The sequence below is a fragment of the Neopsephotus bourkii genome, unplaced genomic scaffold (assembly GCF_033783945.1).
Source record: "Neopsephotus bourkii isolate Nb327-2 ecotype Australia unplaced genomic scaffold, CSIRO-AGI_Nbou_v1 NB_1682, whole genome shotgun sequence".
NCBI lineage: Eukaryota > Metazoa > Chordata > Aves > Psittaciformes > Psittacidae > Neopsephotus > Neopsephotus bourkii.
In genome coordinates this window covers 74,190-90,166 of record NW_026902156.1, presented here as the reverse complement: position 1 = coordinate 90,166, position 15,977 = coordinate 74,190, and the positions used below count along the sequence as shown (strand labels likewise).

The 15,977-nt window shown below is 45.8% G+C and overlaps 1 protein-coding gene across 1 annotated transcript; it reads left to right on the top strand.

Annotated features, from left to right (window-relative positions):
* The first annotated feature begins 14,310 nt into the window (after window positions 1-14,310).
* LOC133224486 (olfactory receptor 5AP2-like) lies at window positions 14,311-15,270 on the top strand. Its single transcript, XM_061375976.1, has one exon. It carries the CDS (start codon window positions 14,311-14,313, stop codon window positions 15,268-15,270), a length of 960 nt encoding a protein of 319 aa, XP_061231960.1.
* Window positions 15,271-15,977: the final 707 nt, after the last annotated feature.

Sequence of the window (15,977 nt, the reverse complement as noted above, 5' to 3'; positions counted from 1 at the left end):
ACAATTCATCTCTAAGGAGAATGCCTATGGGGCACTAAAACAATGGCATCTTCCCAATTTTCTCCAGGATTTGATGTAGGTTCTTCTACAGTTCCTGCACAAAAGTCAATAACAGCATTGCATGAGAAATAGACTCCCCAAATCACTTCATCCTTCCTCTGAAGGAAACCAAAAGTAGTGGAACCTCAAACTTGAATTCACTTCTCAGTCACCAGCTTGCATGAAGAAATCACCCTGAATTATCCCAGACACCTTTTCCTCACAGGAAACACCCATCAGCTTTCCTCAGTCACATCTTTTGTCACTGATAATTATCTGTTTTTCTTGCAAGATTCTTGACCTTGTCTCTCAGCTCCAATAAAATTCCTCACTCTTACCTGTGAGCTCTTTATTAAAGCTGCTGGGGTGGGAGGGAAGAGGAAGTGCAGTTTTACATTTGCTTGCTAAAAAAGAGTCAGAGAAAAGGTTTCAAAAGATTCATTGCATTTGGTTGTGCCTTTCAAAGAGAAGAAGCTGGTGGGAATCAAGGCCTCAAGCTGCACCTTTGAATGTTAAGGGGAATCCCTCCCCAGGCTGCAATTTCACAAGAGATTTCACTTAAAGGAAGAAAGCGTAGACAATATCATTCATAATATAGCATGATGAACTGTGCTGAGGCTACCCAGTGTTAAGGATAATTTGGGCACATTAATGGGTCATCCCATTCATTTTACGTGGTGTTTTACATTCATCTTAACTGCCATTTACTTAAACGGTGTGATACATAGAATTCAGGCACGAGACAAGCACCCACATTCCATGCCCATGCTTAACTCTTGCTAGTGCACACCAGGAAATACCAAATAGCATATTTCATAGAGGAGTTAAGACAGTGGCTCATTTCCACAGATGAAAGACAATCCTGAACACAGAACTGATCCTAACTGAGAGCTGATGGGGTCTCAGAGAAGCCAGAACACACCGATGGGGGAAAATATCTTTCCTTTACCTGCTCTGAGTGGGAATTAACTGATGTTTTGAACAGAATATGGATGGCGAACAATCTCTTCTGTGTGCTCTGGCAATCAGCAGCAAGAGATGAGATGTTGTCTTTTGTCTGTGGGAAAGTGGCTTCAACCTCTGCTCAGTGAAGGAGGCAGAACTGATATAATCAGATGCTAAAGAGCTTGGCAGGACAGAGAACTTTGATATCATAGAATCATAAAATCATAGAATAGGTAGGGTTGGAAAGGACCTTAAGATCATCCAGTTCCAACCCCCTGCCATGGGCAGGGACACCTCACACTAAACCATGGCACCCAAGGCTCTGTCCAACCTGGCCTTGAACACTGCCAGGGATGGAGCATTCACAACTTCCCTGGGCAACCCATTCCAGTGCCTCAGCACCCTCACAGGAAAGAACTTCCTCCTTAGATCCAATCTAAACTTCCCCTGTTTAAGTTTGTACCCGTTACCCGTTGTTGTATCACTACAGTCCCTAATGAAGAGTCCATCCCCAGAATCCTTATACCCCCCTCCAGATACTGGAAGGCTGCTATAAGGTCATATCGGAGTACTTGCTATAAAAACTGCACCACACCTTGTTTTCTTTCTCTATTTTGTTCGATATTGCTGCTTAGACTATACATACAAAATCTTAGAGCCACAAAAAGCCCAAGTTGGGACTCAGAAATTATCCAGCCCAAGCTTTTGTGGGAAAGGGGGCCTAGAAGAGAAGTGTCATCTGTAGGGTTCATTACCCCACTCTGGTGTCTTTATTTCCTCTTGGCTTTAATAAGGTTCTCAAAGCAGAGAAACTGAAATGCTCAAACATTTATCCAGACTTGGTGCTATGTTCCCAAAAGAGGCCTTGATTGCCATAGTCTTGTATGTAGTGGACTCAACTTTGTGATTGTCCAAGAGGAACCTCAGTCAAATGTGCAGGGGGGTACAACTGTCAATTCCAGCAATATAAAAAACAGGCTTGAGATTTTGTACTGAGAGCATCATTGCATGATTCTGCTTCAATCTTTGCAGAGGAAAGGGTCTACATAATGCAGAAATTCCTGGCTGTAGACACAAAATGCCCACACAGAATACATACCAGATTTCCTCTCAATCAAAGTCTAGTATTATACTTGGTAAAGGAAAAGGCACTATGGACCAGAGAATGACACTTGTATATAACGTTCAATTCATTACTCTATTTCACTCACTGCGAACACTATCTCCTATTTTGCCCATGCAGGGACATGTTCCAAATAGAGAGGCACAGTCAGAGCAGTGAGTACTGTTGAGGGCAAAGGATGATGGGTTCTACTCTGCAGGAGCCTGGGGACTGCCACAGGGGTTTGTATCTCATCTCTAAACAAAGTCAAAGGGGACATCAGGGTGTGCAGGGACGACCCCACGATACCCGAACTACAGAAATATGGCAGGAACAGAGACCTGGGCCAAGTTCAGCCAAGACTCCAGAGCATCAGGAAACCAGGTGATGATGAGGCAGGTCCAAGGCCAAAACATGTCAATCCAGATGAAATAAACCTCCTGGTCAGGATCAGGTTCAGCAATGCCTAGGGAAATCCATTAGCAAGCCTAGGTCACCATCAAAGGATTTCGTAGGTGTGAACAACTCCTGCTAAACAGGAAACCACAGTGCCTCTAATAAAACTCAACCTCCCCGGAGTGAGCTTAAATAGAGATGGGGGGCAATTGGGCAGGGGATGGGGATGGAGCCCAGCTGCTCAGGGGGATAAAGGCTATTAGTTCACCCTGGCACAACTCATCATAGCCTGGAAATGCCCATTTCTCGACCTTGAATACAGTGGAAGCCCAGAGGCACCAGCTCAGCTGTTGGACATCCAGGCACTGCATGTGTATAACCCCACTGGGGATGGAAAACTGGGCTCCCAAGTGTGCACAGTGGGACAGCAGCAAATCCAGAGATGGAGTCACTTGTGCTTCATGTCCCATTTGAGCAGCCTTTGCAAGATCTGAAATGTCTCTAAAACCCATTCTCATTCTGTTTCCAAGGTCAGACTAAATTCTTTGTATAGCCCACAAGTATGTCAGAAGCATCCTAGGAGCAGCTCATCACTGCTGCTGAGTAGCTGTGATCATAGATGGCTCATCCACACCACGTCTCTCAGATGCCCAAGCACCACAATGCCTTTCAGAAGTGATTTCACACCCTTTGCTTGACAACAAGCAAAATCCATCCAGAGCATCAATCTCTTCATCTCCAGGTGCACTGATAAAGCCCAGGAACAATTTGCTGTAAAAATGTGGATTTAAGGAGATGCCTTCCCCCTTCTCCCTCGTTGAGCGGAGGGAGTTGGTGACAAGTGAATGTCCACATGATTCATCCCTGATTATTCTCATAACTTTCTCAAGTTGCTTTCCTAATGCTACTTAACAGGATTTCAGCATTGCAAAGAGAGTTCCTGAAACCACTTCTACACTCAGAGTTACCCTTTGTTAACATCTTCGTGTATAACCCATTCCAAATGTTGATTTTGCCTTTGCTGACTTCACTAAGACAGTAATTGTCCCCACACCAAGTTTTTATCATCTTCTTGGTGTTCTTCTTTCATTTTGCTATGAGCAGTGATGGGAAGAGCAAGAAAACAGCAACCACCTGAACTCAAATCAACACCAGAACTGCTGTAGTACCTAAACAAAATTCTTTTCACTGATATCTGTCTACTAGGTCCAAGTGTTGTGGCACGTATTACCCACCATACTGTGCTCTTGGTGTGTGGATTCAGGAAACACTTCCCTGTCTACTTACTTCAAGAGATTTTAGTTTATGGAGCTGCAGATGTCCCTGTATGAGTTTGTTTCATAGAATCCCAGACCAGGGATCTGTTGGAACAAGTCCAGAGGAGGCCACGAGGATACTCAGGGGCTGGAGCAACTCCTGTATGGAGATAGGCTGAGAAAGTTGGGGCTGTTCAGCCTGGAGAAGAGAAGCTGTGTGGAGACATCAGAGCAGCCTTCCAGTATCTGAAGGGGGCCTATAGGGATGCTGGGGGTGGACTCTTCATTAGGGACTGGAGTGATAGGACAAGGGGTAATGGGTTAAAACTGAAACAGGGGAAGCTTAGATTGGATATAAGTAAGAAATTCCTTCCTGTGAGGGGGCTGAGGCACTGGAATGGGTTGCCCAGGGAGGTTGTGAATGCTTCATCCCTGGTGGTGTTCAAGGCCAGGTTGGATGAGGTGTTGGGTGATATGGTTTAGTGTGAGGTGTCCCTGCCCATGGCAGGGGGATTGGAACTGGATGATCTTAAGGTGCTTTCCAACCCTAACTATTCCATGGTTCTATGATTCTATAAATAAAAGTTGAGTCATAAAATCAGAGTTTTGTGTCTCCATCTGTGCTCGGTGAAGGTGTGTTCCTGTATCTCTAGTATTTGTTCAGAAAAAGAGCGCAGTTTCAAGATTTCAAGTTTGAAGACACGCACACACACACAGAGCATCCTCCCCTCAGTGTGTTTCCATCCCCATCAGAGGATGGGATCAGGATGCATGAACTGGGCTCATTTTAGACTCTTAGAACCAACCAGGTTGTAAAAGACCTTTAAGCTCATCAAGTCCAACCATTCTCAGCACTGCCAAGGCCACCACTAACCCATGGCACTGAGGGCCACATCTACACAGTGTGTGAAGACTGGCAGGGATAATGACTGCAGCCTTTTCTAATGCCTGAGCACCCTCTGGACCACATCCATCCTCAACAGCTGCCCTAGGATGTGATAAAACATCCTCTTATTCCACTCCCTTCTAGAAGGGACCTGACTATCTCATAACTGGTCAAGGAATTTTAGATGTTGAGTCAGCTGACCCCATTCCCATGCTTATTCTCCAATCCCAAAATCATAATGGTAAGAAAACCACATTTATGAAAGCCAGTCAGGCATGGAGGATGGATGTAGTGGACTTCAACTTGCCTCACAGCTTAAAAGACACAAGCACATCCATCCCAAGGCAAATAATGGCAAGTTTAAAGTATGAGGAGTCCTTGAGCAGGCCCAAAGGTGAAGAGAAATGCAATGAGCTTCCCCAGCTCCCTTTATTAGGGGTCAAAAGCAGGAAGGAACAAAGCACTTCATTAACAAGAACCACATTATGTGCACATGTCATGAAGACAGGGATGTATGTCCAAGCTTGTACGGGCACAGAAAGCCCTCCTGCAGGCCCAAGATCCAGGCTTTCACAATACAAGCACTCACAGCTATTTCCATCACAAGTGATGCTGTTCACTTTGCCAAAGCAAGAAGCGGTCCCTGGGGACCAACCACCCTTCCAGGAGTCATCAGCTTTAACAAGACCTTCTGGGGGTTACCAAGGAAGTTTCCTCATCACCACAAAAGCTTCTCAGAAGACTTGGATGTGACTTACCTCATTCTTCATAACAAGCCATCAGAGATTAATTAGCTGGGATAACAAGGAAGAAACTTTCTTCTTTATTAACAAAGTTCACTTCTACAGGTGCCTTGCTTGACAGAGATGGCTCACGCCTAAAGCCAGTGGGCTGGAGGATCAGTGTGTTGGCATGTTTGTGCATTAAGGACAATTTCATGGGCCTGGGTCATGGAATCCCAGAGTGGTTTGTGTTGGAAGGGACCTTGAATTTCATCTAGTCCTACCCTCCTGCCACAGGCAGTGACCCCTTCCACTGGAGCAGCTTGCTCCAAGCCCCTGTGTCCAACCTGGCCTTGAGCACTGCCAGGGATGGGGCAGCCACAGCTTCTCTGGGCACCCTGTGCCAGCGCCTCAGCACCCTCACAGGGAACAGCTTCTGCCTAAGAGCTCAGCTCAGTCTCCCCTCGGGCAGGTTCAAGCCATTCCCCTTGTCCTGCCCCTACAGACACCTCTCCTAAGCCCCCCTCCAGGTTTCTTTCAGCCCCTTTAAGCACAGCCAGGTTTATAGAAAACAGTTTTTCTGCTATGGCACTTAAAAGAGCAAACCAACAGGAGTATTTTCCGAGGAATAATATCCTATCCACCTATGGAGAATATAAACCCCTCATCAGGAAGTAAATATCTGCTATTAGTAACTATTAAAAAAACAAACACACAGCCAGGACACTGCCTACATCCATTTTGCTTTCCTGTTCTGTCCAGGAAGTGCTTTATGGATGCTGAGCATTGAGGCTCTACTGCATTACAAATGATTGTTCAATAGAACTGATCAAGGCCAGGTTGGACACAGGGGCTTGGAGCAACCTGCTCTAGTGGAAGGTGTCCCTGCTTGTGGCAGGGGGCTGGAAATGGGTGAGCTTTAAGCTCCCTTCCAACCCAAACTATTCCATGGTTGCATGAAAAGCTGCTTTCACCTCTTTGATTTTGAGTGGGGTTTCTGAAGGATCCCAAACCTTCAGCAATATGAGCTGATGTTTCCCGTTAAGCTTAAACTGACTCTTCAGGCTCTGGCCTCTGTCTGCTCTGAAAACAACCCACATTGTAGCTGTGTCTGCCCATCACCCTTCACTGAAAGTGGGAAGAAGCATCCACTTTTTCCAGAAGAAACCTCTGATATGGATGTTTATAGATCCAAGCTGAATCAATGACCCCAGATGCATCCTTGTTTCCATAAGGGGAACCTTTGGTGACTAATTCAGATGTGAAAGCCTAAAATTAGATAGGATGACTCCTTGGGCTGATGTGACTCAACCCAAAAAACCTGGAATGAGAAATCATGAGTAAGCTGCAGCTGGGATGGAAAACAGGCTTGGCCTGGATGGACGGACATAAGGAGAAGAGGAAGTGATGGGGAAGTTCTGGACAACACTGAGAGTCTTTGAGCCATGAAACAAGTTGGGCACATCTGGATACAACCTATGGCCAGAAGCATGGAGCATCTGTGTCAACAGCACCAGATGACATCCAAGGAAAAGCAAGTTGGGTAACTGCTTATCACAGAGGATGAAATTCCACCCTGCCCCTAGGTCAGCATGGTGGTAGATTTCCATGGGGCAGGCCCAATCAGGAAAGCAAGACACCAGCTACATCCTATGGAGGAAATAAGTACATTTCCTATGAGGAAATAAGTAGATGGGCACATGAAGCTGAGAGCTGGTCTTGATAAGGTTCCCCACCACCATGGTGATGGAGATGAGTAAACCAGTCACAAAGAGCAGCTTCTACAGGTTGGCGAAGCCCAAGAGGATAAACGTGGTCACACTCAAGTGGTTTCCTGCAGCCACTCTCTTGGCAGCAGGAGACAAAGGAACATGGGAAGAGGTTGAATCATTTCTCCCAGCTCATAGGAACACACAGTGCATGAGATTAATGCAGGATTTGGAGTTTCCTCTATGAATGCACTCAGTCACTTGGAGATAAAAACATGATGGTTGAATATATTGAATTATATTATATAATATTATATTGAGTAATAATATACTGAAAAACAATACCTTGATAAAATAATAGCCAAGGCTTCCTATATGGAAAAAATAACCTTAAAGCTTAAATCCTAAAGGTCTGGCTGACCTGCTATGGAAAGAATTGGTCCCACAAAAGATAAGCATCTTCTCAAGAGCATCCAAATTCTTTTTAAGAAGTAGGCTTTTTGGGGACTATTTCTTTCCTGTTTCGGGGTTTGGGGGGGTGTGTTCTTATCTAAGGAGAAGTAAATACAATAATATCATGCCTTAATTTGCCATATGAATTAGTACTGTATTAAATAGATAAGAGGTCACATTGCAGAGATTTTCTGACTCTGTAGTGATGTTTGAGTTAACTAAAGCAAGACCGGAATCCCTGAATGCAATTCCATGTCATGGTAGCTTCAAGGGAAAAACCACCCCCTTCTCATCTGCATGTAATACTTGCATGTATTTCTTCCTTTGGTCTTACATTTAAGGAACATGTGTACATATAGATCTATATAAAAAGATGACAGCTGCTCATGTTATCCCTAAATATGCATTGACCTTAAAATGATGAGATGACCTCAAAATATGCATATTGCCTGTTCATGAATGAGCACCACTCCTCCATCCCCTCCCACTTCCCTCTTTCCATCAGCCCCTTTTCAAGCAAGATGACCATTACTTCAGCACAATTCACCTTCTCCCTCCACCCTTCCCAAAGCAGCTTTTACTTCCCCATTCCCCAGCCTGTGGTCAGATGTTCATTGCAGAAAGTCCCTTTACCCATCACCAATGCTCTTCTCAGGGTGCTGGTGGGTGCCTTTGCTGCAAGGGCACATTGATGGCTCATTTCAACACAGTGAACACCACAACCACCTTGTCCCTCTCTGCTAAGCTGCCCCCCAGCCTGTCTTGGTGCTTAGAGCAAGTCTTCCCATGGGCAGCACTCAGCATTTTCGCTTTTGGAAGTCTGATTTCACCTGCCTATTTTGGACCCAAATTCGCCTTTGAAAAGCCACTTTGCATCACATGCCTCAAGATTCAAATAGCAGCAAGGTGGCTCTTTGGTGTTTGGAAAAGGAGGAAATGAAACCAAGAGTGAGACTTGTTCCCTGTAGAGAAACGCAGCTGACAGCAGACAGGGCTTTGCTAACACTTTAACACCTTTAAATGGGTTCAGAAAATCCAGCTGAAGTTCTCTATGCCCACATCAGTCAGGGGGATGAAGGCAGCTGCTGTTTCCCATTGCTAATGGCTCACACACTCAATGGACATCTCCTCATCCACCTCCTGCACCTTGTGTAGTACTTACATAAAGTTAGAGCTACATAAACAACAGACATCTCAAACTAGCTCTTTGCATCTAACAACACCCAAACCAGCCATTCTCAATACCACTGCTTGTCTAAACAGGGCAAACCATCACCCATCCCACATCAAATACCCACATCAAATCCCACAGAAGCATCCCTTTCTCTGTGGTCTCTGCTTTACACACACATACTGACACTGCAGGTAGCTAAAGCCAGCTGAATCCAGTCCTGTCCATGGGTCTGTCTGTCCTTGCTTAACCAAACCTTCCCTTCTCACTTTCACCCTTTCTCAAGATGTGGGAAATGCAAATTGCTCTTTCTTGGGTTCAAAAATCATAAATGAAAATCCCAACTGGTTTGGATTGGGAGGGAGTTGAAAGCTCCTCCAGCTCCAACCAGTGCCATGGACAAGGACCCCTTCCCCTAGAGCAGCTTGCTCCAAGCCCCTGTGTCCAACCTGGCCTTGAGCACTGCCAGGGATGGGGCAGCCACAGCTTCTCTGGGCACCCTGTGCCAGCGCCTCAGCACCCTCACAGGGAAGAGCTTCTGCCTAAGAGCTCAGCTCAGTCCACTCCCATCTCTTTCCAAGCCATCAACAGTGGTAAAGGCAGACACAGAAATGAACTCACCAGTACTTGAAGAAGATCTCCTTGCTTCTTCCACCAGGAGCTCAGAAGGGTTCTTTCCTCCAAGGTAGCAATGGTGTCTAAAAGAAGCCATTCTAATATATCCGAGCTTTCTTCAGAAAACAAGAGAGAGATACCTTGGCCATCAGTTTTAAAGGAAGTAAGACCAAACTGAGACTCTGCCTTTCCTTTCTGCACTAACGGAAACCAAGGTAGCTCTGTTTCCAGCTAGCCTAGAGAAGAGGTGGCATTCCATGTTCCTGGTTCTTCCCATACATCTGGATTTCACACAATGCAGAAAACTCATCACACCAGTGCAGGACCTACACATTTGAAGCACAAGTCCTCAAACTGCTTCCAAACAAAGCAGGGGAAAACTTCTGGCTTTTTTTTAAACCACCACCTAAAGGAGACATAACAGAAACTCAAAAGGAGATTTGCCTCATTCTCTCTTAAAACACCCCATATTAAGAACCAAACAGGAGTGTCTCCCCTTAGCCATTTATGATCCAAGGTCCCATTACAGCTAACGAGACTCAGGCCAATGCAATCAGTAGAGTTCATTCAGATCTCTTTAGCTGCAGCAATGGAGGTGTCTGCCTTGCAGTGAGATGCAGGAACCCCACCAAATCTCCCACAGCAATAAAGGGAGCTGATGGACCCAGTAAACACATAGAGGTGACATGGTGCATTCAAATGTAAGGAGATAAGTCATTGCTTAAAGACATTTGAGGTGATTCCTCAATCCAGTCACTAAGAACCCAAGGAAGGGGAGGCAGCTCCTACCCAGCATTTGCTCAGCTGCCTTTAAACCAGATTTAACTACAATGAAAGCAGCTCCACCTGGAAGGGGAGAGCTAAAGCCATTAGGAGCTCATCAGCAGCAATGCCAGAAGCCAGGCTCCTCATTGCCTGCTCATCATGACCCACCAGGCAGATGCATTGCAATGCTGGCTGCTGCTTCTGCTTCCTAGAAGCTCACCTGGTGTTTGCTCTGCTCTCATGGTCAGATGATAACCCCATTGAAGGCAGTGGCAGCCCTTAGACACAGCAAACCACTGGTTTCCTTAAACACACACAACAAGGAGCAAAAAGGTTTGGATTTTGAAAGCAGCAGCTCCAGTGTGAAGCCACAATGAGCAGAGCAATGGGGTTGTAGCCACAGACTTGTGTTTTTAAGACCCTAAGAGCTCCTGTTCCTGTTCAAACACTTGGTGATGGTGAAGGAGAGACCAGCTGGACATAAAGTCATTGAATATTGTTGTAGAAGGCACCAGAGAGACCTTATTGTGGCCTTTCAATACCTTAAGAGGGGCTGCAGGAAACCTGGAGAGGGGCTTTGGACAAGGGCCTGTAGGGACAGGCCAAGGGGAATGGCTTGAACCTGCCCGAGGGGAGACTGAGCTGAGCTCTTAGGCAGAAGCTCTTCCCTGTGAGGGTGCTGAGGCGCTGGCACAGGGTGCCCAGAGAAGCTGTGGCTGCCCCATCCCTGGCAGTGCTCAAGGCCAGGTTGGACACAGGGGCTTGGAGCAAGCTGCTCCAGTGGAAGGGGTTGGGGTTGGAGCTGGAGGAGCTTTCAGCTCCCTTCCAACCCAAACCATTCCATGATTCTATGATTTCAGGGACAGAGAAAAGATTAATGCAAGGATTAATGGTGTCACATTCTTTGTGACTTGATGCCTCCTGCAAGTTCTCCATGTGCTTTACCTTGCAGGTGAGGGTAAATCTCAGATTTCCTGTTGTGAATGTGCAGCATGGGAAATTTCATGGGAAAAGCCCACTGTAAGAGCAGACAAACACTGACATAGAGGCCAGGGAGGGTGTGAAACCTCTGCCCCTTTTTGTCCAAAAGGCTCAGCAGGAAAACAACCCTTGGCTGGGTTAAATAATAACCAGGGAATTATGAGGAAGCTTTGGGAACAAAGCAGGATTCAGCTGATTGACCCTGGGTGCCTCTTAGATGTGTTGTTAAGGAATCAGCAAACACTTTGATCCTGGCTTGATTCAATTCAATCATGGAGCTTCTCCCTCCAGCCCAAGTTATTTCATGTCTCTAGGATAGCCCTCAGGCTCAGCCATGGCTCCAGGCTTCACCATGGTCCTGGCAGAGGCTGCAGCTCTATGGGCTGAGGTAATGCACACATTGGAGTGTTTTGGGGTGGTTTATGTATGCAATGTTTGTCCATCACCCATCAGCTCTCTGTGCAGGAAGGCAACAGGAGAGACATCAGGGCAGGCAATGCCATTGCTCCAGGCTGCCATGGGCTGCCACGTATCAGGTCTGAAGGCTGCTGAACAGCACCACAGCTCCTGTGCTCTGTTGTGGTCAGGCTGCCATGGAGATCATGGCTTTTATTGCTGCCAACAGGGGGATGGAAAGCAAAGGTGTGGAGCTGGGGACAGGGGTTCCTTGATAGTATCTGCCCTTTGGTGGGGATTCTTCACCATCACGTTTTAAAACACTCTCAAAGCGCCTTCATTCATAATACAGGTCATACAAGTTCCCAAGAAAGGTCTGGATTGCCATAATCTTGTACATAGTGGATTCCCCATTGTGAATGCCCAAGAGGAACCTCGGTCTAATGTGCAGGAAAGACACAGTTGTGAATTCCAGCAATACAAGAAACAGTGCTGAGGTTTTGGAAACATGTTTTATACTGAGAGCACCATTGCATGATTCTGCTTCAGTCTTTGCAGGGAAAGGGTCTACATCATGCAGAAACTCCTGGCTGTAAACACAAAATTCCCATGTCAGGGAGATAACAGAGATCCTGCCATAGAAGTCTAATATCATACTTGGTAAAAGGGAAGGAACTAATGAACAGAGAAAAATACTGGGAAACAAGCTCCCTTTACTACTCTGTTTCTGTCCCTGAGAAGAATAACTCCTTTTTTTACCCATGCAGAGTCATGGAGGGGGACTGCCAGAGCAGTGAGCACTGGCTGGGCTGTTGGGTGCAGAGGATGATGGGTTCTGCTCTGCAGGAGCATAGGGACAGCCACGGGTCTTTGTTTCCTCAATATCTTTAAACAGAGACAAAGGAGAACACCACTGTGCGTAGGGACCATCCCACAGTACCTGAGCAAGAGAAGTAGGGCAGAAACAGAGACCTGGGGCAAGTTCAGCCAAGACTCCAGAGCATCAGGAAAGTTGGTGATGATGAAGCAGATACAAGGCCAAGCCAAGTCAATCCCCTGGTCAGCATCCTCTTCCAGCAACTGATAGACAGATCCTTGATGAAGCCTACGTCACCAACAAAAGGTTATAAAGATATGCACACCTCCTGCTAAACTGGAAGCGAGAACTCCTCTAACATAGCCCAACCTCCCTGGACTGAGCTTCAACAGAGATGGGGGCAAATGGGAAGTGGGAACCCCAGCTGAAGCTGCTCAACGGGATAAAGGCCTATAAGTTCATCCTGGGACAATTTATCACTGCCTCAAAAAGCCCCTTTCTCACTTCTGGGGAAGCCCAGAGTCACCAGCTCAGGTGTTGGAAATCCAAGCACTAGATGTGGATAAGCCCAGTGGGGATGGAAAATTGGGCTCTCAAATGTCCACAGATAGACAGCAGCAGCTCCAGAGACGGAGTCACTTGTGCTTCATGTCCCATTTGGGGACCCTCTGCAAGATCTGAAATGTCTTTAAACCCATTCTCATTCTGTTGCCAAGGTCAAACTGAAACCTTTGCATGGCCCACAGGCATGTCAGAAACATCCTATGAGCTGCTCATCACTGCTGCTGAGCAGCTGTGCTTACGCATGGCTCATCCACACCATGTCTCTCAGATGCCCAAGCACCACAATGCCTTTCAGAGGTGATTTCTCACCCTTTGCTTTTCCTTCTCTTTGTTTTCCTCTGGGAAAGCATGAGCAGCCCTGGAGGCTTCCTCCCAGGAGAGCACATGCAACTGTATTTACAGCCCCAGCACCACAAGCTGGGCTCTTGGAGTCTGGCAGGAGCTCCCCTCTCTTCACATCAGGTGCTTAACAGAGGTGATGCCGACACATAGATGTTCTCTGCTGCTTTCGGGATAAACCCTTGTCGCACATCGCTTGGTGACAGAGGGAAAGCAAAGGAGGTAACAACAACACAAAGCAGAGCCTCACCTGCATTGAAGCAGTGAGCTTTTGTCTTCATGTTCTAGTGTCCTCTTTGGTAAAGGTGTGTCAGAAAACAGCCTTACCAACATGGTTTTTCTTTATAGTCAGAGGGACCAATGTCTGATACAGGTTGTGTTTCTTTTACATAGGCAGCTAAAGCAGATGCACTGATTTATTCAAGACTTAAATGAGGATGAGTTTTATTTTGTTATAAGGAAATGCAACATTTCATATTGTCAGCAGAATACAGTCACTAATAAATCTGCCTTTGGAATCAGTGCATTTTAACTGCAGCTCCTCTGTCAAATAAGCAACTTAATGCCCATGGGTTTAGGTTGCTTTATTGTGCTGGAGCTGAGAAAGGTATAAATTATGAATTTACCAATGTGAATTATATCACATATATAGCAGTTTCATCACTGTTATTTCAAGAATGGAATGATAATCAAAAGCTAGGGAAAATGTGGGAAGTTCATTAATGTGTAAGATGGAATTTCACAGGGACTGGGACTTTCACTTGCTCCAGGTTTACATATGGACCTGTGAAGTTTCTCTGAGGTGTCTTCTGGTCAAATTGCCTTCAAATTGAAAGAGAAGAAAGATCTGATTCTTTTCTTTGATTTGAAAACACATGTGCTTGAATAAATCCATAGTTTTAAGTTTCCCAGCACAGAAAAACAAAAATGCCATTTGTGGCTTAAACATGCTCTCTGTTTCTTTGTACCTCAACTGAAAAACAAAAAAAACACATAATTTAAGATTAGAAAATATAGTAGAATATAGTAATTCCAGCAAAATGTGGCAGTTAGATTTTTCATTGATTGGAGTTATATATTGTCCAAAAGAGAATCTCTATTCTTAATCAGAGTGATGTTTCTCTACCTTTTGCCTCAGCAGGGAACACCTGGTCATGGAAGGAAATCACACCCAGATTAAATTCATCCTGCTAGGAATTACAGACAGCCCACACATGCAGACCTCTCTTTTTGTCTTGTTTCTATTGATTTACATTGTCACTTTGGTGGGGAACGTTGGTATTATCATCTTGGTTTGGGTGTCTCCCAGCCTCCACACCCCCATGTACTTCTTCCTCACCCATTTTGCCTTCACTGACATCTGCTATTCCACAGTCATCTCCCCCAGGATGCTGGCAGACCTGTTAGCAGAGGACAAAACCGTTTCTTTCACTGCCTGCATGATGCAGTTCCTCACCTTTGCTTTCTTTGCTACTCTTGAGTGTCACCTCCTGGCCATGATGGCCTATGACCGGCACGTTGCCATCTGCCACCCCCTGCTTTATGTGACCATCATCTCCAGCCGTGTCTGCTGGCAGCTGGTAGCATCATCCTACCTATTCGTCTTCTTCAGTGCCATCATCTACACGTGGTGCGTGTTTGGAGGTTCCTTCTGTGGTCCCAACCGCATCGACCACTTCTTCTGTGATGAAGTTCCTGTGCTGAAGCTCGTGTGCTCTGACACCCACAGCAGTGAGATGGTCATCTTTGCCTTCGTCTCCATCAACGAGGTGAGTACAAGTGTGGTCATTTTGCTATCGTACATCTCTATCCTCCACACCGTGCTGAGGATGTGCTCAGCACAGAGCAGGGCCAGAGCCTTCCACACCTGTGCCTCCCATTTGATGGCTGTTGTCTTGTTCTATGGTACAACATTCTTCATGTACCTACAACCTCCATCTAGCCACAGGACTCTGGATAAGGTGGCCTCCATCATCTACACTGTGATCACCCCCATGCTCAACCCATTTATCTACACCCTGAGGAACAAAGAGGTGAAGGGGGCGCTGGTGAATTGCAGGAGGAGGTTGTTCAACCACTGGCAACATAAAAGAGTTGTATCATCCAGGACATGAACAGTTAACGTCAAGTGAGGAAGTCTATAGGGCACTAAAACAGCGGGATTTTCCCCTAATCCTGATGAATTGATGTAGGTTTTTCCACAGTTCCTGTACAAAAGCCAATGACAGTATTGAGTGAGAAATACACACCCCAAATCACATCTCCCTTGGAAGGAAACAAGAGGAGAAGGAAGCTCAAACTTCATTTCAATTCAGAGTCACCACCCTTTTGGAAGAGATTACCTTGAATTATCCGAGGCTACTTTTCTGCACAGGAAACACCAATCAGGTCTATTCATTTAGAACTTTTGTCACTGGTGAATATGTCTTTTTCTTGCAAGATTCTTGACCTTGTCCCTCAGCTCCAATAAAATTCCTCACTCTTACCTGCGAGCTCTTTATTAAAGCTGCTGGGGTGGGAGGGAAGAGGAAGTGTAGTTTTACATTTGCTTGCTGAAAAAGAGTCAGAGAAAAGGTTTCAAAAGATTCATTGCATTTGTTTGTGCCTTTCAAAGAGAAGAAGCTGGTGGGAATCAAGGTCTCAAGCTGCACCTTTGACTATCAAAGGGAATCCCTCCCCTGGCTGTAACTTCGCAAGAGATTCCACTTTAAGGCAGAAACTGTAGACAATATCATTCATAATACAGGATGATGAACGGTGCTGAGGCTACCCAGTGTTAAGGACAATTTGGACACCTAAAGGGTTCCTCCCATTCAATTTA